This window comes from Aythya marila (assembly GCF_965140915.1).
Source record: "Aythya marila genome assembly, chromosome: 14".
In the NCBI taxonomy this organism is placed as follows: Eukaryota; Metazoa; Chordata; class Aves; order Anseriformes; family Anatidae; genus Aythya; species Aythya marila.
Window position 1 is genome coordinate 901,261 of NC_139055.1, and position 23,369 is coordinate 924,629.

The 23,369-nt window shown below is 37.6% G+C and overlaps 2 protein-coding genes across 4 annotated transcripts in view; one reads left to right on the forward strand and one right to left on the reverse strand.

The window, feature by feature from the left end:
• Window positions 1-20,208, forward strand: part of TTC1 (tetratricopeptide repeat domain 1) — a 32,727-nt gene extending 12,519 nt beyond the window's left edge. For all 3 annotated transcript variants that reach the window (XM_082771650.1, XM_082771649.1, XM_082771648.1), the window contains exons 4-8: window positions 1,430-1,542; window positions 3,899-3,935; window positions 5,659-5,807; window positions 11,933-11,987; window positions 19,592-20,208. In XM_082771650.1, coding sequence (XP_082627776.1) covers window positions 1,430-1,542; window positions 3,899-3,935; window positions 5,659-5,807; window positions 11,933-11,987; window positions 19,592-19,725 — 488 coding nt within the window. In that variant the 3' untranslated portion in view covers window positions 19,726-20,208. The remainder of the gene's footprint in view (window positions 1-1,429; window positions 1,543-3,898; window positions 3,936-5,658; window positions 5,808-11,932; window positions 11,988-19,591) is intronic.
• A 2,068-nt stretch (window positions 20,209-22,276) lies between these two features.
• Window positions 22,277-23,369, reverse strand: part of PWWP2A (PWWP domain containing 2A) — a 38,334-nt gene continuing 37,241 nt past the window's right edge. The window contains exons 3-4 of the transcript XR_014318456.1: window positions 23,034-23,114; window positions 22,277-22,366 (exon numbers count right to left, since the gene is read on the reverse strand). The gene's annotated coding sequence lies outside the window, so the exon portion shown is untranslated. The remainder of the gene's footprint in view (window positions 22,367-23,033; window positions 23,115-23,369) is intronic.

Below are 23,369 nucleotides of genomic sequence, written 5' to 3' on the forward strand. Positions count from 1 at the left end.
TTCTTTCTTTGTACACTGTATGTGTGTATATCTCTATATATACACTATATATCGTGTATGTGTGTGTGTATGTATATATATACATGCAAGCATCTCTATGCATACATGTGTGTATATTTTTCTATGTGTGGAGATGTACACATACATAGATATATAGATCAATATATAGATACATATTTTTTAAAAAAATCTAGAGGTGTGCAAACTTCTAGCTTACATTGGAACTGGATATGTTGTAAACATAGTTGATCTGTAACAACATGTCTGCAGTAAATAACAATACCAATGATTTTAGTTAAAGCACATGAAGGGAGAAGGGATTTTTGACCCCTACCATTCATGTAATGTTTTGATGGTTAGAGGATTTTCAAAGAAATAAGGAAATGTACATTAATGCTTACCTCAGTCAACAGGGTTACACAAATGAGTAACTTCTGCTTCCCAGAAGCATATTCTGATAACCAGACAGTGATCTTCCTGCTGGAGGTCTCTAAGAGACCAAGATTGCTGGGGAATGGTTTACCAATTCAGGTAAGTGTCAGAGCAGGCAGGAAGGAGCTGCTGGGACTATGGAAGTAGCAAACCTGTAGTATTGGCTCAGTCATCTTTTGAGATCTTATCCATAGCCTTTTCCTGACAAATTCTTTGGCAGATGTGTTCAGTGTGCCTGTGCTGCTGATGCATGTCAAAGCATTGGAAATGAATAACTTTTTAAGCACCTGTCTGGTCGGTCACTGACTAGTATGCAGAAAGAATTGCTCTGTTTGAGGAGAATGCATTTGTCAGCTGGCAGGGCATTGTTCAGGATCACTATAGGGCCTTTTCATTCTTTGAATCTACCATTATTGGAAAACAACTTAATCATCTCATGTGCTTTATCGCTGGTCTGTGCTTTAGATCAGACGTGAAGATGGATGACCTTCAGGTGCCAATTGATAGGTTTGTGGTGACTGACCTTTAAGTCAGTTGTTGAAAGATACTCTGACAAATGAGATTTCCCTAGCTGCTGTGAGCAGGTATTGGTGCAGTAACATGTCCCAACACGCATTTCCTTTCAGATCAAGGATACATGTCAGCTGAAAAGATTCAAACCCTAAAGCTCTGAACAAAAAGGATGAAACAAATTCGGGTGTGAGAATTAATGCACAGCATGCTGCAGTAGTTATGCGAAGCACAGGACTACTTTTCTGCTCCTATGAGGGTGCTGATTTAAAAAAAATAATTGGTTGTCATTGATACAAGTAGTAGTCAGTAGTATACTTTGTCAGAAAGCAGCTGATTCTGATTACTGGTTTAAATACTGCATCACATATTGAGAAAGGTTTCCAAAGAAATTCTAGCCATATGATTCATTGACCATACTGGCATTTGAAATAAATGATCTGTTTTGTTTTTTTGTTGTTGTTTCTTTTCCCTATTGCATCTGCAGACTATGGAGAGGCAGAAGACTCATATACAAAGGCTCTGCAGATTTGTCCAGCCTGCTTCCAGAAAGATAGGGCTGTTTTATTTTCAAACAGAGCTGCTGCAAAAATGAAGCAGGTGAATATCTTTGTTTTATGAAATGACAAGTATTGTTTATACGTCAAAGGAAATTATGAAGTCATTAAGGATGCATAAAGGAGGGGAAAAGTATTAAACTGTTTGCAGGCTTTGTTGCTTGTATATTCTCATGTGCTTCCAGCAGAAATACTGGTACACTTGATTACTGAGGATTAATTCAAAACTGAAAGTTGCAATTGGAGCAGCTGTTCAAAGTTGCTTTGCTGCATTATATTTAAAACACTGATTGCTTTGTTTTCTTTCAAATAAATTCAAAGTTCATGTGGAACAGATGTGTTAAAGCATGTTTAATGTATACAGACCCATGTATTAGATTGTCTAGAAATGTAACTAGGTAGTATTTGTTTTTAAATCAAGTTTTTTTTATCCATTTTTTTTTTTTTAAACCTGGATAGTCAGACTTGTCTTCAAATAATTGGTTTGATGCTTTCAGGCATAAGTAGGGCTTCCTATGACTATTAATTCAGTTAGCGTGCTTCCTTCACAGTTGCTATATAGCAGCATGGACCCTATGTAATAGGGCACTGTCCCAAGAGAATGGCTACAGCTGTCTCTTATCTACTTTCTATTCCATGTCCAGGGACAGATGCCCACATGTTACCAGGTTACCAGAACCTGAAATGTACTGTAAGCACAATGGAAAGCCAACAATTTAATTTACAAGCTAATAATTGATTTTAAAGAATTGAGAATCTTATCTTTACAAATAAGTCGCTGGACTGCCATATAACAGGAGGAGTGAGAGGAGAACCTTTATGCCTGTTTGATCTTGTACAGTCATGCTAGTATACAGCTAGTATGTGTATTTCATACAGCTCACACATTCTACTAGTTGACCACAACAGGAGCTAGGAGGACCTATCAACAAGCATTCAGTAATACTTTTCTGGCTCACAGGCATTGAGTGTCTGTATTTAGTTGTCTGAGACACTTATATAGCTTTTCTATCTTGCTTATTATCATACTTTCAATATTGTCTCTTCAGGCTATAAATATGGTGCTAAATTACCTCTTCTTTCTAAATAAGTGAAAATAAGAATTGAAGAGAAATTACTCCCTCTTTTTGCTTTGTTTTTTATATTGTTATGGAAAAATAGCATAGTAACTCCTATGCTTATTTTATTTTCCTGCAAAGTGAACTTCCTTGTGGTTTTCCTCCAGTATTGATGCAGATGCAGCTCTGTCTGTAAGTGTACCTTGCAGCCATATTTAGGTATAAATAAATTCTTGCTCAACTAGAATTCACTCTTGGGATACTAAATTGAACAGGCAAGGAAAAAATAGAATTCTGTAATAGCAGATGTTGAAACCTTTCAAATATGAAAGCTGTAACCTGAAAAAGCTCTTCATAATCCAGATGTTAGCTAGGAAAACAATGCAATATTTCCCAGATGAGCACAGGATAATAAAAACTGCACAAACTACTGTATCACCTGTATAGATAGTAGAACCTCACAGACCCATACCTTACGCTGAAAATAGATCCACATTTTTAACTTCCCCCATTAAGTATTTTTTCTTCTATACTTCCATCACCCTTTTGCTTTGCACTACCATGAAAGCTTGTCGGGCATTCTGTGAGGCAGCTTCCATTTAATGGAGAAGAAAATAGTTCCTGGGGTATAGAAATGCAGGAACTGCCCTTATGAATACTACTGCGTCAATCAACAATACAGGCACAGAACAGCCTTTTCCTTGTTTTCTTTTTTTTTTTTCTTGAAGCCCTTTTAGTTTAGATGAAAACGGGATCTCTGTCTCAGCATTTTTTTTATTTTTTATTTTTTTTTTATCTTTATAAGCAGATTACCTGACTCTCATCCTCTAACTGTGGTTGTCTGAGCACGCTAACATCTTGTCCCTACCACTCCTGGCAGTCTCAGCTTCCTCTGCAAGGGACAATGCCTATATTAGTGCTAAAGGCAGTATCATATGTGCTTTCCAAATGTCTTTGTTCTTACAGACAGAAATTTATCTGGGAGTCCTGGGAACTGTCTATTCCAACCCCTTAATTAATTGACAAATGTAGGAAAGCTGTAGCTTGGTTCAGCCAAGGCCTGCAGATGTGACTCAGCCTTTTGACAGTCGCTTGCTGCTGTCTGTTCAGTGCAGACTGATTAGTGAGGTAGCCGTGCAATCTGAACACTGGCAGCTTTCAGGGAGAGGAAGCTAATCGCTGATAAAGGGCTTTAAATCAGAAGCAGTGGTATGAAAAGCCTTGATTACATGAACATCCCTATTCCTTGGAATGACAGACAAACCTTTTTGTGTGCTATTGTAAACAAGCTGTTTCCCAAGAAATATGATATACAATTTTGTTATATGTTCTGTGTTCTAGGACAAGACAGAAGCTGCCCTAAGTGACTGTAGCAAAGGTATGACTCTTTTTTCCTGTGCATCACTCTTCTGCCAGATCTTTCATGGATAAATTAAACAGTTAGTGCTTTACTACAGAGCTGTAACTTTGGGCATTTCTATATGAAGAATTTATAGAAAGGCTATAGTGAAAGACACACGAATCTAAAACTATACGTTTTGTAAAATGTCTGTTGAACTTACTGCCTATAATAATCTACTTTCTGTTCTCCTGTGACAATAAGACTGCTGTTGGTACTTTTTTCCAAAAAAAAATTGAAATATTTTATGGAAGCTGTTTCCTTATACCTACTATTTTAAACATATTTCCACCTGCTATTCCCACGAAATCTTGGTTTAATTTGAGATTCCAAAGACGTGTGGGGCCTCACAGAATTAAAAGCACTATCAAGTCCCCATGCAAGGCTCTTGCTTGGTCACAAGTGATTATGCTCTCATGTTTTTGTCTTGCATAGTTTTATCTTCGCAACTTCTAGTAAAATCATTCCAGCCATGTATTGCTTTATTTCTTCTACCCATTCACCCATGCTTGAGTATGTTTTAAACTGCACATGACAGCTGGGGAAAAGTGTCCAAAGTTACCAACCAAAAAACTAATCCAATGGCTGAGTGCCGGTGGTGTTTGTACAGTAAATCTCAGTTTGTATGTTATAAAAGGAATCTTGAAGGTAACAAAATCTAGCTGACCTCTGTTACTGTGGAGTTTTGCCTTGTTTTGGTGGTGGTGCATTTTGAAAAACACTCCTGGTAATTTCTTGGTGGCTAAAAGGGAACAAGTCTGTTTTGCTGCAGTGAGACTTAAACTAACCATCATTTGACACTGCCCAGGGATTTTTTTTATTTTTTACAAACTGCAATGCAACACTTAGCGCACAGCCAAGCAATTCACATTAACCTGCAACTTGCTGATTTTAGGGTTCTCTTTTTCCTTCTAGAATAAATAAACCAGAATATTTACCTAATCTGGGGTTTAGCTGTCCTGAGAACAATTTTAATGGGTTAGCAATTAAAAAATGGGCAGGTTTTTGTATTTCCTTTTCATGTGATGAAAAATGGATGAAGAAATCCTTGAGAAATTACCTTGCACAGGCTACTGTTCAGTTCAGCATTCAATCCTAACTGCACCAGTAAACATGCTCACAATTGCCAAGGGTATAAGGAGAAGAAAAGATTAAATTCAGTCTGAATGCCTCTGTGGTGATTTGTAGAGCTGGTATAAACTTTTGTGGCTTCCCAACCCAATTTTAACTGTTTGATTTTTTTTTAGAGATATTCAGAAGAACACCAGTAGTTGTTCTGGAGTTAGTCTCAGCTTGCAGTGAGATAAGCAAGGAAATGCTTGGTTTCCCTACTACATATATCTTTAGGTACATTTAACTTTAGGTGTAATCTAATAATATAGACTTATTATATATGCAGAAACTGAAAAATGTTATGGATTCTTCATGTTTCTGAAGTGCCACATGATTTCTAATGCACAAATAGAGCTTTCTTCTATATAGTGATATTTCATCTAATGTCTATGATCTATGGTCAATTGCATTAGACCTCCATAGGTGGGTGTAAAGGGTGCCTCCCTAAATTCTCTTAAACCGTGACTCTGATTCTAAGCTGCGTTAAAACATCTATTAACATTAAGACTTTAATACAGGCTTAAGAATTTATTTGAGGGGGTATAAAAATGTTTGAAGTAAAATACTGTGTTGTGTTCTTATTTTCCAGCAGTGGAATTAGATCCTAACTATATTAGAGCTTTACTGAGGAGAGCAGAACTACATGAAAAAACAGAAAAACTAGATGAAGCTCTGGAGGATTATAAAGCAGTCCTAGAAAAAGACCCCTCAGTTCATCAGGCCAGAGAAGCTTGCATGGTAAGCCTTTTCAGTGTACTTTGGCACAACTTTAAAACAAGGTCTTTCTTTTCCTAGTCTAAATATTTAAAACTGCGCAAGCTGCTTCATACACAGTGATGATAACTTTGAATCAAAAAGTGTACTGGTTTTCTCCTCTGGCTATACATAAGAAAGATTACATGAAATGTAATGACAAGACTTAGGTCCGTGAAGCGTAGTCCTCTTTTAACCTTTATAAAATGAGTGGAAGTAAACGTATGTTCTGTAAGCATATAACTACATCTTCACCTGTTGAATAACCTACCCCATGTCCCCCACAATACATATGTGTGCATGCGCGGTCACCTCCCACACAACTTAACGATTAATACATTACAGTTCTAGTTTGATTCTCTACCAGGAATATCTTGGAACTGTTTAAATGCATTAACTTTTTTCAAACAAAGGTATTTCAATACATGCTTTTTCAAATACAAATAAATTTCTGATAAATTTCTACTAAACATTGAAATTTTGCTTAAGATTTTTAATTGTACTTATACATGCACTAGAAAAGATTGTTTAGGTCAGAACCTGTACAGTGCTGACTCTGTTAGTGAGCCACTCTTGCATTTTAGTAGCCATCACTTCAATAAGGATCCGCAATTTGGAAATCAGAATACAAGTACCCCATAATCAGTTCTTGCTAGCTATTTAATTAGTGGGAGTCAATTTTTCTTTTAGTAGAATTATTTTTCTGATTAGTGAATTTGCAGTCATAATGCAATTATGCCTTTATGGCATAATTATAAAATAGATACTTTTTGATGACTTAATTAAGAGAATAGCGGAGACAAAATCTGTCTGTAGCTGTCTGAATTATGCGACTGAAGTCTGCTATTAATTTTCAAAAACTTAGTCTTCCATGTGAAGAAGGTGGAACTTTGTAGTTGCAAACAGCGCTCTTTTCTGATTAAATTACTTTTTTGTTCCCAAACACATGAATTCTGCAGTACTATGTTCGAGTGTCCATTTTCAGTCAACATTACAAATACTTCTCTGTATTAAAGGCTTCTTGAAGAAACATTGTCATATCTCTGGAAGTATATTAAAATGCTTTAAAGTTACCTTGGACTTTAGGATATGGCAGCTTGGATGAACAAAGGTAAATCTCTAGAATGTCTTGAAATTCTAGTCTATCATGTAAATAATCCCTACTCAGTGGCGACTTAAAGTTTCTGCTGCAGCCTGCTCATTTAAGGTTTCAAATAACTTTGTGTAAAATACAAGCAGGAAGGGATTTTTCTAGTGATACTTAGTATGCTAATGCTTGGTGTGGAAAACAGCTGTGATTTGGTAAGTTCAAAGGGTCTTTCTGCAAGAGTTGGTATAGCAAGAAGGGCCATTTGGTTTCGTGCACAAAGCTCTCTGTGCACACTGCTTGTTGTTCTTCTTTTTGAAAAGAGGTTATGAAGGCTGTGTTGAAATGCGGTAGGTATGCAGCTAGACAATGTGGTTTTGGAGGAACGTGCTAATGGAAGGTAGCTGCTATCAAACGTACAGTAGTGATCATATTATGTCAAAGTAGGAGCCTCAGGTCACAGTGGGTGAATGGCTTGCAAGCACTAGAGAGTCTGGAAAGAGCTGACCATCTTCTGCAGGGAAAACAACTGAACTATCTCTTACTTCCCTTTTAAGAAAAATGGATGCAATTTTAAAACATAATGCACAATTAAGCGTGCAAATCCATATGACAGTACTTGACTTCTTCTAATAGGTTGTTAAATTTTCAGAGGGCATCATTATTTTAAGTTCAGCTTCATATCAGTGAACATGCAACCTATTCTGCTCCCTAAAAATAAAAAAATTAGAAGTTACAAAATTATCTCTAAAGCAACTTTGTCGTGTTAATGAAGAAATGTATTTGCAAGGTTTGTTTAATTATTTTAATTTCCATGTGGATAAATTATTTGTAGTGATTTCAGTTTTATTTTCGAATTCCTTTCTCCCTCGTCCCCCCCACTATGGTGTTGTACTGACACATTAGAAACTGCTTTAATAGCATATTAGACAAGAAGGCTTGCCTAAAATTACTTCCTTTGGGACTGGATCAATTGCACTCATAGCAGAAAAATATTCTGCTTAACCATGTAACTCCTGTTAGTGTTAAGGGTAAGAACAGATAAACCCATGAACTGCCAGCTGCTTTAAAAGATGTCCAGATGCTTTCCTTGTGCTAGTGCTAGTACAAGTTCATGACTGACCCTACATGGATAGCTGGTTATTTTTATATGTATAATATGCCAAAAGGAAAACCAACTATCTACGAGGAAAGAAAAGCCAGCAACCAATAACCGCCAAAGTGAATAGTTTTATATCACCATGGCTTTCTGCTGGCAAATGCAGACTCAGATCTACTGCAATTACTAGTGAGAAGGAAAGAAAATGTGGTCAGGGCAGTGCAGGAATTGGGGCCATCACTTCTGGCAGCACCCAGTGATAAGGTCAGTTTACCGTACTGTGAAACAACCCCCTGATGCTTGTTGCATGCACAGCAATGGTTTAATAAATGATGAGCTTGTCAAACATCATTACTGCATGGACAGTGAATGCGATGCATTTATCATAGTCTAGAAAAGATTATTTGTATTGGCCTCATTTATAGTCTCCTAGCTGAGACAGTGGCTTATTTGATCGAGGAATTCAGCCAAGGAGTGTGCTGACGTTTCCAAACGAAATGACAGGATTTAGTTTTTGTAGCTTTTAGCCTTTTAGCATTAGCCTAGATCCAGAAAGAGGCTTATTGTAATTTAGTCAGTTATTTGGTAAAGTAGCCGTTAGTCACTCTTTGTACGGAGAGCTGCTGAAATGCAGTGTGATAGATCAGACAACTTGTTATGAACCACTAGTCAGGACTCCACAGATTAAGACTTGGGAACACTGTCAGTAGTTGGTTTAAAGCGTGAAGCATTTCAAATACTTATATTTTGGCTGATCAGAACTCTCTAAAAGTATAGGTATTGTCTCTTTTATATCTCTTACAATACCATAATCTTCCTTCAGTTAGTTTGCCTCTAATAATCTATAATAATAATTCTGTTCTAACTGAAACCAGGACATAATCTCATAAAAGTGCCAGTGCTCAGTTACCACTGGAGACTTGTTCTAGGAAAGGATCATAAAAAATGCTGCTGTTCTTTCTGTCTGTCTTTCAGAAATGTTTTAGAAATATCAGTAATTCTTAATTTTTGTAGCTAGGAAGTACAAACGCTGACTGATACACGTGCCTTTTGCTCCTTGACCTCCTTTTACTAGGCAGAGACTTTAGGCTCACATGTGGTGCAGAACACTTCGTACAAAATGCCCTCAATTTACACTGCAGTGGGTTGTAGGGCATTCTGCTCTGAGTTGATCCTGTTCTTTGTCAAGTTTCAGGGTAGAAGCAGTCTTATGAGATTGCGGCTTAAATCTCACCTCTTGAAAATCTGTTAATGAAATACTGACAAAGCCAGTCCTACACTTTAAAAAAAAAATCCATAATATCTAAATTCTATAACAAAAAACAATTCCAGATTCCACGTATGTAGTTAGCATGTCTATAATACACAGGGGGACTTAGAGGCTCTGCTTTGTTGTAATGTAAAGTGCAGTGCTCTTTGCAGAAATAGTACAGCACTTCTGTGCCCCCACTGGTAATGAAAATGATGCATCAAGAGAATCTGGCTCTAACAGTGAATGAGGCTAATTTGCAATCTTTCTTCTTCCCATTTGTTGAAAATATTTCACATGCTGCTTTAGGGAATGTCATAATCTTATTAAATGATAGCTATAAAAAAGAACTAAATACACAGTAGTTCTTTGATTCTTGATTTGTAAATTGCTCTAAAATTTCAGTATAGTTTGTATTTCAGGAGTACAGTGCTAATGTTTTGATTTTAAAGCCCCGTTACACACTTCGGTTACTTTTGACATCCTCAATGTCAAATTAAACAGCTGGAAATTACAGTGTTTTGTGGTCAAATAATCCCTATTGATCCTTTCCTGGAAAGTGTTTAATTATGTGGTATCAATCTTTAGGTTTTTATGCAGGTGCATAACGGTGTTTGCTGAATTTTAGCTTCAGCACAGTTTCTGAGGGAGTGGCGGACCAGATAAACTTATTTACCAAAAGAAGCTGTACTTTGAGAAAAGTATCGTAGACACCAGATAAATAGTTGTGTTTATGGATACCTTTCTATAGATACATAGCCTTGCAGGTATGTTCCTGGTGTGAGAAGTGCTGAGAGTGGACTAGGACTATTCAGACTTCCAAAACACGGAACATGTATTCCAGATCAAGTTATTTGTGCCTTTATTTCCTGCTAAAGCACTATCTCCAAATGAGAGACTGTGTATATATTAAATAATCCAAGACTCAGCAGATGTGACAGCCACAGTGCAAACCAAATTTGGAGCCTGGGGATATCCACACATGTTTTCATGCAGGCAGCTTAGGTCCAGATCTGCACCCAACTTAATAAGCCCCTCTGAGTCAGCAGGAGTCAGATAAGGTCTGACTGGGCTAATTAAATCTGGCTCACTGGTGATACTGGGTCTGGTCTGGTTTCAGACTTATCCATCCATGTGTATGTGCATTGTACTCCTTAGTGTTCATTTTTCAGTTCTTATGGGGGTATACCACCTCTCTTCCCCATCAGTGTAGAATATGAATGTATTTAGCTGTGTTCATCAGTGTATATGCTGCTTTGAACAAGAATAGTCAGACAGTCTTGGCAGCACGTTATTTTTGTGTTGTTTTGTTTTTTTGTTTTTTTTTTTTTTTCCCTCCAGAGGAGAACACCTTATTTCTCTGTAGCAATGATATCAGAATGACAAACCCTTGATGCTCTGTGAGGACTGGAGCTATGAAATACAGGAAGGAACAAGATTGGGAAATTAAATTATTTAACTATGTTCAGAAGCCAATTATCACAAGTGAGATGTATAAGGAATGAATTGCACACCTGTTACCATGATTTGTTACCGTAATTAATTTACTGATAGCACCATTACAGCAAGTCTGTCTTATCTACAGTGACCTCCATGAGAAGAAACAGCGTAGTTAGAATGTAACTGCATTCTGACCTGCCAGGATTGTATAGTAATAAGTATGGTATAAAAAGTTGAAATAGTTGCTTCTGAAAATATGAAAAAGGTATAAAAAAAATAACTCTCATTCAAAATATATTGTTTTAATATAATACTTAACTTATGAAAAGTAAATACATAAATGATGAAATTGTAAACTTAGTTGTAGTAAATATAAAATTATAATTCTAAATGGTGATTACAATCATTGAGTAAAACACTGTATAAAGATGGAAGATGAGTCACAGCTGGTTTAGGTGTAAATGGGGATCTCGAATTATAGGAATGCCTAGAATACTGTGCAGTTATGTAATGCTCATTAGAAACATGAGAAGCTTTTATCTATTTTATCTATGATGGTGCACAAATCTTCCTCAGTTTTGAGGAGAGAAAAATAAATAAATGAACTGTTCCTTGGACTAGTACCTTGCTCAGGATGAACTTGTTGGGAGTTCCCTACCCATTTGTAATACTCTTTACTCGTTATTATGCGATGCCAACATTGCATAATAAGGTGCTGCGTATTAAACTACAACCTGAAATTCAGTGATCTTCTGATAAAATACTTGTATGTAGATCTTCATGTTTTCATTGTGGATTTACCTGAAGCAGCACACCAGTGGGAGCAGGTGTCATAGATGTTATTCTGTGTTTGATTAATTCCTCTGACCTCTCTTAAACATATTTAATGTGTGCATCAGAGGAGATAGGGCTAAAATGTACATTAATTGTAAATCTCTTAAATTCAGTAACTTTTCAGTCAAAATACCTGGCAAACAGATCAGATTTGTTTCTCAGTAGTAAAAATTCATGCCTATATGAAACTTGCATTTGCAAGTTATGACTTACTGCTTATGTGAATTGATGTCATAGAATGAATGACAGGTTTCCAAAATAAGATAAGTGTTGATTTGACGTAAGGATTTTTTTAAGCTGTAAACTGTATATCCTTGGTATGTGTATGAAAATTACATAAGCTTAAACTATAGTATTATTGAAAGCGTGGATCTGATTCCAATTTTTCTTCCTCTCCACAGCGATTACCTAGGCAAATTGAAGAACGGAATGAAAAATTAAAGAAAGAAATGTTAGGTAAGTAGCATGTACATGTAACTTGCATAATAATCATTGTAGTCTACTAGGAAGATAAAAATTTGTGACTAGAATCTAACATAAAATTTAAAGAAGGTAAGTTTTAAAGGAAATACTTGTGTTAAACAAAATTCACGATTTCTTTCTAGTTCTCCGTTGTTTAGTTCTACTTACAGTAAGTTCTAGCCAAATAGTTTTCCCCTACAGAAAAGGCTATTAGTTAAATTTAAAGACAAAAATACTCAAGACCTTCTAAAACAACCTGTAAAAGCAGGGGGAAATAGTTTGAAACAGACCAACTGCTCTGTCTTATTGCAAGTAAGTATTTAAAGGAGGCATTCCCATGAATGGGTTAAAACAGGTTTTCACTAAACCATACATTAAAAAAAAAGTCAACCAGCTGTAATAACTGAGCATGTTTGATCTTGTGTCTGAAGAACTAAATTTGGTTCTCTTTGTAGCATTTTCCACCTATAGACCTCCTAGTCTTCATGTTTATCCTGGTTTATATAGTGTTTCAGCTTTGTTTGTGTTAAGGCTGGATTAGGCCTACCCTTGTGTTACAGACAGGCCTTGCTGAGATAAAATTGGATTTCCTGACTACATAGCTCATTTTATCTTGACTTTTACAATTCATAGTAAACGATGCTGTTGACTGGACTTGTGGAAAAGAGAATGTGATTAATATAAGCTATTTGAATGTGTGGGCCTCCAGCATTGTGTTGTGTGGTATCGCTTGGATAGCACGGTAACTGGACTGTTCTATTTCAAAAGACTAACTACTTCAGTAAAATCGCTCAAGCATAATTGGTTTTTGTGTAATACTAATTTGTATAAAGCACTTCTGTGCATAACTCACAGAGTTATGATCAAACCAATGATTTTAGGGTGACCCCCCTTTCCCCCCCACCTCCCCCCCAAAAAAAGACTTCTGCCAACATTGTCTATTGCCTCCTAGTTAGAAGGATGTGTTAATTTCTTATAGGTTCTAAATAGTGCAGAAGCTACTCTGACAGTCTGGTGCTTTTTAAAATGAGTTTCTATTTTTACATCTTTTCATTTGTGCTGTTTAGAAAATCCACACACACAAGAGCAAGGACAAATGACAGTGTAAGATAAAAAAAAGAGAAACTGTCTGTACCTGACCTGTTTCAGAAACAGCTGTCAGCAGTTACGTGTTTACTCATTCTAGGTGTGACAAGTAGATGAAAAGCATTTTTAAGATGAGTAGGCTTTGTCAGTTTGGGATAGTGTTTTGTTATTCTGTGGAGAATCAGGTCAAACAAACTCAGTCTGTCTTGCGTACAATAGCATTAATTCCTAAAATACTTGGGAAGAAGAGACTTTTTCAAGAGCTTCTGCTGTAGTTGATATTTTCCTTTAATTTTTGCTCCTTGCTGTGCAGGGAGTCTGATTTGCTGTTGTTTTGTATCTGTCTTGACCTATTAAATTAGAGCTGCTGTGCATCATATTTTGTCATTTTGTTCCCACCGTTGTGCTTAGATTAAGTTATAAATAAAGAAGGTTAAGTGTGGTAGTGGTATAAATAAATGAAAAATGCAGAAAACCTTCAGAAGGATTATGACTATTTGTTGGATGAGGATGGTTTTCAACAGAGCAGTAAGAAAACAGCTTCTGAAGAATTCTCCCTTTGTACCATCTTTAACAATGTTTGAAGGGCCTGCACTGACACAGTAAATCCAGCATTACAAACTGTCATTACAAACCTAATTCTATATTGGTAATTTTTGTCTAGATTTCAGACTAGATGTGAAATTACTTAATTGTTAATCCAGTAGCAGTTAGGATTTGAGAAGTGGACTGGCCTTTTGGGAACCAGTTTAGACTGTGTATATTGGGATCCTAGAGATGGGAATCCCTTCTCGGTGGTGATAAATATGTGAAAGGGGATGTTCTGATGTTTACTGGTGTAAACAGTCAGGAAAATCCCACTAAGAGTGGGTTTGTATAGCATATAACCCTATTTTCACTGACAAACTGTGTGACAGGATACACATAAATTTGTCACATTTTTGTCATAATTACATGGTATAATTTGGGCATTTATTCTTGGCACTGGTTGTGATCATTAGTGTGTTATAAATTGGGGATATTTTTCTGTAATACATTCTGTTAACAGAAAACGTGAAATTAAATTTTGAATATGGGCGAGAACAAGACTCATTTATTTAAGTGTTATTAAATGCCATATTTCATATTCAACAGAGGCAGCAGTGATGTCACGGATCTAGTGATGCGGGCCTGGGAAGGAGATACTTCTCCGGGTTTTCAAAATGCTGCTGCTCTGTGTGAGGTTAAATAAAAACCTGACAACTGAAAAAAGGTTGGGGGGGCTAAGTGGGAGGTCTAGGAGTATAACATGACAAACTTGATGCAGCATGGTGCAGGCATTTCTTTGGATTCTTCTTGTTGAATTTGTTTTAAGCTGCTTCAACTATTTTTCAAGAACTTCATTAATACTCTTTACCCATCAAGTACTGTCAGAACAGACAATTGCTTGCTGTAATCCATTAGGGGATTGTTGGTTAAACACTGGCAGGTGCACAAGGATTCATTCACCTGCTTGCTCACAGGAGAGCCACCTGTGGTGTCTAGTTTTACCCCAGATTTTGTGATTTCCAGGAGCAAGTCAGATCATCCAAATAGTTCCAGAGCCAGCCTGGTCCAGGAGCACTTGCACTGAAGTTTAATAAATGACAACATATTCTGGAAAGAATGTAACACTTCAGCATGCTTTGGCTCCTTTTGAAGTTTGGATATTGCCTTGAATTCCTGTTTTAGTTAGTGAATCAGTCAGTAACATTGTTTTTTCTAGGTCTTTATTCTTACAACTGAAAGGAAGCACTTGTGCACCTACCCAGCTGAGTAATGCCATGAAAACTGGAGCTGTGTATAAAATAAAATACACACACACACATATGTATGTATACTATAAAAAAAAAAAAGGAGTGTATCTTCCTCCTTCCCCAAGTGTGCTTCCTGTTTTCTAGTGCTATGGCTCACTACCATGCAGTTTGTCAGAAGCTGAAACCACTTCACCAGTGCGTATATGTAAATAAATCAGGGTGTACATCCTTGGCTGTTCTTATCCAGTCTACCTAGCTATGAATTATTGCATGTAAATGGTAACACATGTCATTAATGAAATTGTTGTTGTTAGAAAAAGCATGGTTTACTGCCTAGTTCACTAGGTAAAGCAAAAGCTGCTTGCACAAGCAAAGCAAGGAATCTGTTCACCACTTCCAATGGACAGGCAGGTGCTCAGCCACTGCCAGGAAAGCAGGGCTCAGCATGCGTAATGTTTTTTGGGAAGACAAATGCCATCACTCCCAATGTCTCCCCTTCCTCCATCTTTATTCCAGCTTTTATTGCTGAGCATGATGTCCTGTGGTGTGGAATATCTCTCTGGTCAGCCTGGTCCTGCCCTCCCAGCTTCCTTACATACCCCCAGCCTCCTTGTTGGTGCACAAGGAGCTGAAAAGCCCTTGGCTCTATGTAACATGGCTCTGCAACAACTAAAACATTGCTGCATTATCAATGTTTCCATCAAAAATGCAAAACACAGCATCATGTGAGCCTCTACAAAGAAAATTAACTATTCCAGCCAAAACCTAGACTAGATGATCTCTAAAGGTCCCTAGCAACCCAAGCCCTTCTGCAGTTCTTTTCCTTTATGCTTTCATAATGTGAGCATCCCCTGTTTCAGTCACTGCCCAGGATTAGAACACATACTAACCACTTCCTGTTTTTTTAATTTCTCTTCAGATTTTAAAACAAAAGATCTCTAGCTGTTGTGCAACAAGCTAGTCTTGTTTAGACTGAAATTGTGATAACTAGGACCATCACCTTTGGGGAGAGGGTATGAGATGAGAGGAAGCTTGGACATGTTTCAGCAAAGTTTAACAGCTTGTGATCTGTGGTGGTGACGCAATTTTCTGCATTGCCATTTGATAGCAAAGTATATTGGATATAAAAAATTAGGATGGAATGTGCCAATCTGTGTAACCCATTTTATACAAATAACTCATCAAATCTGATCAGCTTTCAGCTTAATTTATAAAATAAGTGACTTCCAGAAAATAATGTACCTGTGATTAATGGAAAGGCATATCAGAGCACATCACCTGGACTTTTTGATCAATAAGAGCTCTTTCCAACTACATAAGGTTAGTGAAAATATTTATTAGGATTAATGCCTGAAGAATGAGTTTCTTCTTTGATACTGAAGGGCATAGTGTATTTGATGCTAAGCTGCTGAAGCCCTGTACTGTGTGTAGGGAGAGCATGAGGTCACTTAAATAGTTCAAACCAGATCTGATGTGCAATTACTTTGGGTTCAGTCCTTCCCTTATTATTTAGGGAAGGGAGGATGACTTGTCCTGATTCTTTCAATTACTTAAATGTTAGTAATGCAAAAAGTTATACAAAGATGAGACCTTCCCACAGAACTTATTGAAAAATATATATGGCTTTTCAGCTTCCAAACAACACATTAACACTAGGAACTATATTCATAGAATTGCCAAGAAGACTCAACAGCAGTCAATTCTGGCTGTTATATCAGGAATAAATAGTGAGAAATCTTTTGTGCATCTGCCTTTTTGCAATAGGACATTAAATTTCAGTTTAGGTCAGTCACAGACTTCTGAGCCCTAAATTGACTTTTACTGGTTAGTTTTCCTGTTAACCTCTGAATATTGTTTTGCTGAATAAATTTGATACATGTATGCTGGAGTTCCAGGTGAGAAGTAGACGTATGCTCTTTAAAACACAAAGAACAAGGTCTATGGAAATAGTGTCTCAGGAGAGTGTGACCCTGCTCCAGGACAAGTGAGTGCTTGACTGCTAAGAACTCCTTGCAGCTGAGTCACAGCCCCACAGGCTTTTTTGTCTCCTGCAAGCACAATCTCCCTTTTAAGAGAACTTGTTTTTGGGGAAAGGGGGAGGTTGGACTTAACTACAGATCTAAATTTCAGGATGAAAGGAGAGTGGGGGAGGAGGAAATAGTGCTTTCCTACAAGGATGGGTTTATGTGCTTCAAGCAGCAGGAACAGTGCTTGGGGCTTGAGTTCCCAGAAAAGGCAAGGCTTTCTTCTGCTTTATTAACAATTCAATAAATGTGTCTGCACTAAAAGGCATTGCAGTATGTGGGTTTAAGTGATAGGCTGGTGACCTCTAACTGTATTGTTTAATACTCAGTCACAGCTTGTGTGAGACAAAGAATAAAGGATTAAATATATCATACAATCTTTAGCTTCTCCCAAAGAACTGGCCTGGCTATGAGTAAGAATGCCAAGGCGGTTGTTCTGTGTTTATTGGCTCTGGCATGACCGGAAAAGAGCCATCATACTCCAATTAGAAAAGGCCTTTCAGTGTTTCAGGAAACAGGCAAACTTGTCTGCCTGCTCCTGAGCCAGCTGCAGTGCTGGGATAACTTGTAAACTGTTTACAACTGGCTGTAGGAATGCCAGACCATGCCAAATTCTTCCACCAATAGACAAAGACGCATCTCACCCCAAAACATGGAGCTAAGCAATGACCAAGTGTTTGTCTAAAAGTACAATAGCAACTATTCATCCCCATCCTAGAGATGCTATGATCATCTGTAGAGCTTTATAACCAGAGTGCATTTAGGATGCAGTGTAGAATTATGAACTTGACTTAGAAATTTATACCAAACAGTGTAGCTTTAAATAAATAAACCGTAGAAGGAAGCTAATCCTAGCTGAGCCACCCACTGGAGTAACCTTGGCCAGACCACTCAGCCACCTCATCTGTAAAGCCAAACAGGAGCAAAAGTCAAATTGAAGAAATAGTCCCACCAACTAGCTGCTTTTGTAGATCAAGGTTGCTTTCTTTTTTTTCTCCTGTAAAGGGCCATAGAATTTCCATTTTGACTCACAAAGACCAATCTTGCTTTAAAATAGTTACACAAATATCCGAAAGATATCCAGTTGTGAACCAGCACTTTAATGCAAAAGCTTAATTACACTAGCATGCTTAGGAGTACTGTAGTAACACTGTTAGTTTCTTTATGCAGGATTGAGTTGTTCCTTAAAATGTTTACGTTTTCCCCTGGATTGTTTCTTTTTGTATTTTCTGTGAATGTACTCAGGAAAAAGTTCCCCCTGCCCCCTGTTCAGTTTTGCAGATGTCATTCAAAAAAGTTTATTATGGTTTATTGGGGTGGTGATTAACCTTACTTGAACAGTTTCCAAATAGCATGCCCCTTATCTCTTACATTCACTGGGTAAATTGAGACTGATAGAGTTTCAGTTCTGAGCACAGTTAGAGGGCTGCAGCATCATGCAAGGCAAATGACTTGATCTATTTGTGCCATGTAAATGCTGTTCATCTCTTTGTGTGGGGCTTGGCATCATACATTCCGGTATTTGTTCATCATTCCTGCAAAAGTAGAAGGCTTTTTAAAAGGTGGTGCATAGCCTGTGGATGCAAACCTAGGGTAGGCTTCGTCTTGTCAACGTTTCTGATTGTTTTTTGGGAAGTTAGTCTACTTCTGTGCATTGAAGCCAAGAAGAAAATAATGTTCTTTGTGGGTAACCAACCATCTTTCTCCTCTGTCTTATTATGCCAGGGATCAGCTAGCTTGTGTTTAGCCAACATAATGTTGCTACCTCTGCTTTTTGTTTGTTTTTATGCTTTTTATCTATTTGATTTATTTACTCTACAATCTATATAATTATTATTTTTCAATGGTGTCCTTTGGTTGTCCTTCTTTTATAGGTGGTAGCAAGACTCCTTTTCTAGAGTCAGAAACCTTGTGTAGTATATTTTAATCAAAGCCCTTAGATTTTATTAACTATCATACTGTCTATGTATTTATCAGTACTAATTAAATAATGAATGCTTAGAACTCCTTCCAGTGATAAGTTAGCTACAGAGAGCTGTAGTTTGGAAGGCAAGTTCATGATAACACGTCAGATGACACTCTACCAAGTTTTTGCAAGCAAAATAGTTATAAAGCTGTATACTTCAAAGGGAACTGCTTAGTTTGCAGGTGCAGGCACATTTCTGTGGATTAATTTCTTTTAATGTTCTTCATATCAATGTACACACTTAAAAAGGGATCTGTAGCAATTACATGTAGGCAGAGTTTGAGTTCTGGTTTTCTCTGTTTCTTCTGGTAGTCTAGGAAAACGGGCAGTTACAGCATATGTGAATGTTTTATAGAACTGTAGCTGCACCAAAAGTGGCATGAACTGAAAAACTTGTGTTAGAAAACTGAGCATTGGCAGCTATCAAAATTACATCTAAGTACAGGGGAGACCAGTCCTCTTCTGTGAGCTGTTCAACTCTCCTTAGTTAGGACCTTACGACCTGAGGAAACAAAGAACTTCTGGACAGCTGTAACCCCCAAAGCTGACATCATAACTCTCTCTCTTTTTTTTTTTTTTTTTTTTTTAGTTCATGGGGGAGCTTAAATATTCAACTAACTGAAGAGATTTCCATAGCATTCACCTTAAGTCTGTAGATGAACTAATAGAGCTGGACTGTGTAATTGGGCATAATTCAGTGGGAGTTTTCCCTCTGCTTACTACTCACATACTTCTTTTTCATTGTAGGCAAACTGAAAGATCTTGGGAATTTGGTTCTCCGCCCCTTTGGCCTGTCAACAGAAAATTTCCAGATAAAGCAAGATTCATCAACTGGTTCATATTCCATCAATTTTGTTCAAAATCCAAACAACAATAGATAACGTGAATTCATTCTAGTTCTGCTGGCTTTCAGGCTTTGTGACATTGTGCTTGCACGTACCACTAAAAGGAATCAGCAGACATTCTTCACGCTATCCAAGTGAAGATAGACTCAAGCGTTTTCATTTCCCTGCTTGTAAAATTATTTACAGTGTGGATGTACAGAAAGTAATTTGATTTCTTAGTAATAACTATATTCAGTGTGTGATTTTTCACTTGCAGTTTTTGGCATGTCCAACAGTCAGGTTCATTATTTTGGCCCATTTAATGCTGGCAACAACATTCTAGCAAGTAATTCAGTTAAATCAAAATACCCGTGCACCTGTGGCTAAGAACAAAGCCTAACAGCGTCTTGAAGGATTAATACATCTAGCAGAAGCACTTCTCCACACTCAGCAGGTGGATATGACTGACAGCATGCATAGAACCAAGCTGACCTCTTCTGTGGAATATTTTTTTCTTTGTAATAAAGGCTTAGTATTTCTGTTGGTTTGTATTGTGAAGTTCTTGCCTTGTATGATTCGTTCCCATGGGGGTAGTATTGTTAAAAATGCTTATAAATAGCATACTTGCAAGACATTACTTTGAACCATTTGAGGTTTTTTTTCTTTTGCTTATAGCAGCACCCTTACCTCAGAGTTCACTTTTTATTTATTTTGAAGATGACATGGACATTACATGCCAATATATATACACCTTGTAACAGTACCCTAAAGTTAGTGAAATTCGCTTGTCTGAGATTCATTCATATTACAGCCAACCATAGTGGCCAACAAGTGATATTACAGTTGATTGCAAAAGATTCTTGTAGACTTTGAGAACTTTGAAGCATCTATCTATAGATAGATGCATAAAAAGAAATACATATACATGTGTGTAGTTTTTCAAGGGTTTTCCAGTTTTGAAGGGGTATTTTGTATTTACTACTTAACTGGTTTTTATATCAATGCTGAAATGTTTACATTGCAGGCATTTTTCAGTTGTCTCCATGCAGATTTCAGTATATGATTTAAGTAATTAGTAGCAGCTGTTTGATAGCTGTTTGTTAGTTATCTTACATTTCAAGAAGTGTTTTTTGTGTTTTTCAGGACTGAAATCGTAGTGGTTGCATGTCTTGAGCTCCAGCCTTTACACTGATAGGCCTGAAAGGAATAGTCTTTCATGCTAAGGTTTCTTGGTGCTTTTCTTCCATTTTGACAGTGCATGCTTATGGGCATGGGGTGTTGGTTTTTTTGTTTTTTGTTTTTTTGTTTGGTTGTTTTTTTTTTAATTGTTAACTGTATTCTGATGCATTTTTAGTTTTGACTTTGTTGTTAACTGTTTATAAACCATTTCATGTCTGCAAGGAGTATGTATTACATCTGTGGGAAGTAAAATGTCATCATTGTCAAAAGAAGACCTAATTCACAGTGAGGCCTATGCTGCCTTTAACATCTTCTGCATAATTAAAATGTCACTTAACTAAACAAAAAGAGCCTCTAGGATTTCCATATGCTTAAACTGTAACCATGTCTTGTTTTACTGGAGTACTATTCCAATCGTGCAAGGCTTAATTGTCTTACCTAAAATCAGGCAGACTGGTAGGTGTGTAAAGGGGAGGTTTTAAAGAAAGATTTTGCTCCTGGGAGCAGCCACAAGGTAGCAGGAGTTGGAGAGATGTTTGCCAGCCTGATGCTGGGTGTGTTGGGCTCTGGTATCAAGGGAAGTGGGCTGAGCTTACCTGGGCTATGAGAGAATGTGCTGGGAGAGAAGTGTGCTCACACTTGGAGTGTCTGCAGGTCTAGAGTGGCTTGTTAGCTGGCTTATTGCTGGCTGCTGTAAAACCATCCTGTTTTCAGAACTGAGCTCTTCAGGCTCAGGGAAGGTTTGTTAGCTTGGACAGAATGTTGGGACTAGTGTAAATCTTGCTAATTTTTCCTGAAACCTGGAGTACTATGAAGCAGAGGTGTCCAAGCTCCGAAGGTGCCCTGGGTAGAGGCAGTGCTGAGCTGGCTGGAATGCATAAGCTTGGCCTGAGCCCAAACTGAGGAGCCACAGGGGAACGTGAATTGTGCTTCACCAGAGCTCCCAGTTGAGCACACATCAGATAGAGATGCCAGTACTCGCTGTTAGACTCCACACTGGAAAAGCAGCTGGCCCTGGAAGCGGTATGGTCTGGCTGAAGCTGAAGCAAAGCTCCACTGAAGAGCTTCACTAGGTAATGCCTGAAGGGTGGGGAAAGGAGCACATCTAGGGTTTTGTCTGGTTTAGCAACATCAGCAGTAGTCCTGCATCACTGCATGAGGCAACCTAGGTCTGGACTCTGGACTCTTCACTCAACTGCAATATATGTACGTGCTCTTAGACCACACGTAAATGGAACCATGTGGAAGCTACTGTGGACACCGTATGTTTTCTCTGTATCCTTTACTACCAATTAATGGCTACCTTTACTCAGCCTGTGTGTGTTTACCTATTATTTACCAGCGTATGGCTGTTGTGCAAAGTTACAGGCAGTGACTTAGCAAGCTGCTGCTTTGTCTTACAAAGGAATTTGGTGACAAATATTCTTTATTCTTCCTTCCATTCTGTTCTGGCTTCATATCTTTGAAGGCCTGGAGGGCTGCAAATATGCCTTCTTGGGGGGAGGCTGGTTCAGTTATTCTGGAAAATAAAAGCACAACAGAACTTTTAATATTTCTACCTGCTGCACAAGCACCTTTAAAAAAAAAAAAAAAAAAAGTGTGCAACTTCCTTGCTGAATGCCTGATGTGTGCCTATAGTTTCCAAATGAAAGGAAGAACAAATGAAGCTGAATGATGGCAGTTGATTTGCTTTTCACACTTGTGTTTGTAATTTAATTTCACTGTGCAAAAGAGGTGGCTTAATGTCACTGGAAATTGCATGCACCGTTACAGAGGACTAAAATCTATATGTCATACGTACTCAAAGTGCCATTCTAGTGCTAGAATAGAAACCTCTGGACTGTATTATCTGACATTACAGCAAGTTTTCCTCTAGGTAAAACTCCAGTTAATTGCCTGATGAAGCCCTTTCACATTGTCCGAATCATAAACAGCTGTGGTTTTTTGGGCTTTTTATTTTTAAAGGGATTTTTTATATCTAAATTGTTCATCACAGCTGTCAACAGAAATGTAATTGGTACTTCCTCCTGTTGTAATTGGCCGCAAATCCACTGCATTGCCAGCATGTTTTGAGGTGCATGCATTGGGTTTACAACCTCTAATAGGAAAAAATATTTTATGAAACAATCTTTTAAATACAAATTCTCTAAACCAACAACTTCCCTTGCCTTCCAATAGTTACTCACCTTGTGTTTTCAACAAACATTCTTTTTTTCCGCTTGGTGTTGTCTGTCCTCGGCTCCCAGCCTTTGTTCCTTTTTACTCCTCTGCAAAAATAAATGCTTTTAGTACCTGGCATTTTCTCTCTGTGCATGTTTGCATGGTAATAAGGGGGCCTGCTGGTCTTCTCTATGAGCTGAAGAGACAGGGCTTCAAGTCTCTCCCTACAAAGAATTTTCTCCAGGCTTTCCCTAATGTTTGTGTCTCAGACCTTCATTTTTTTTTGACATTGAAGAGAGGACATCAGAACTGATGCTGAGATTTGTCTCCGTTCTGCTCTATATGTTCTTGCTCACTTCTTC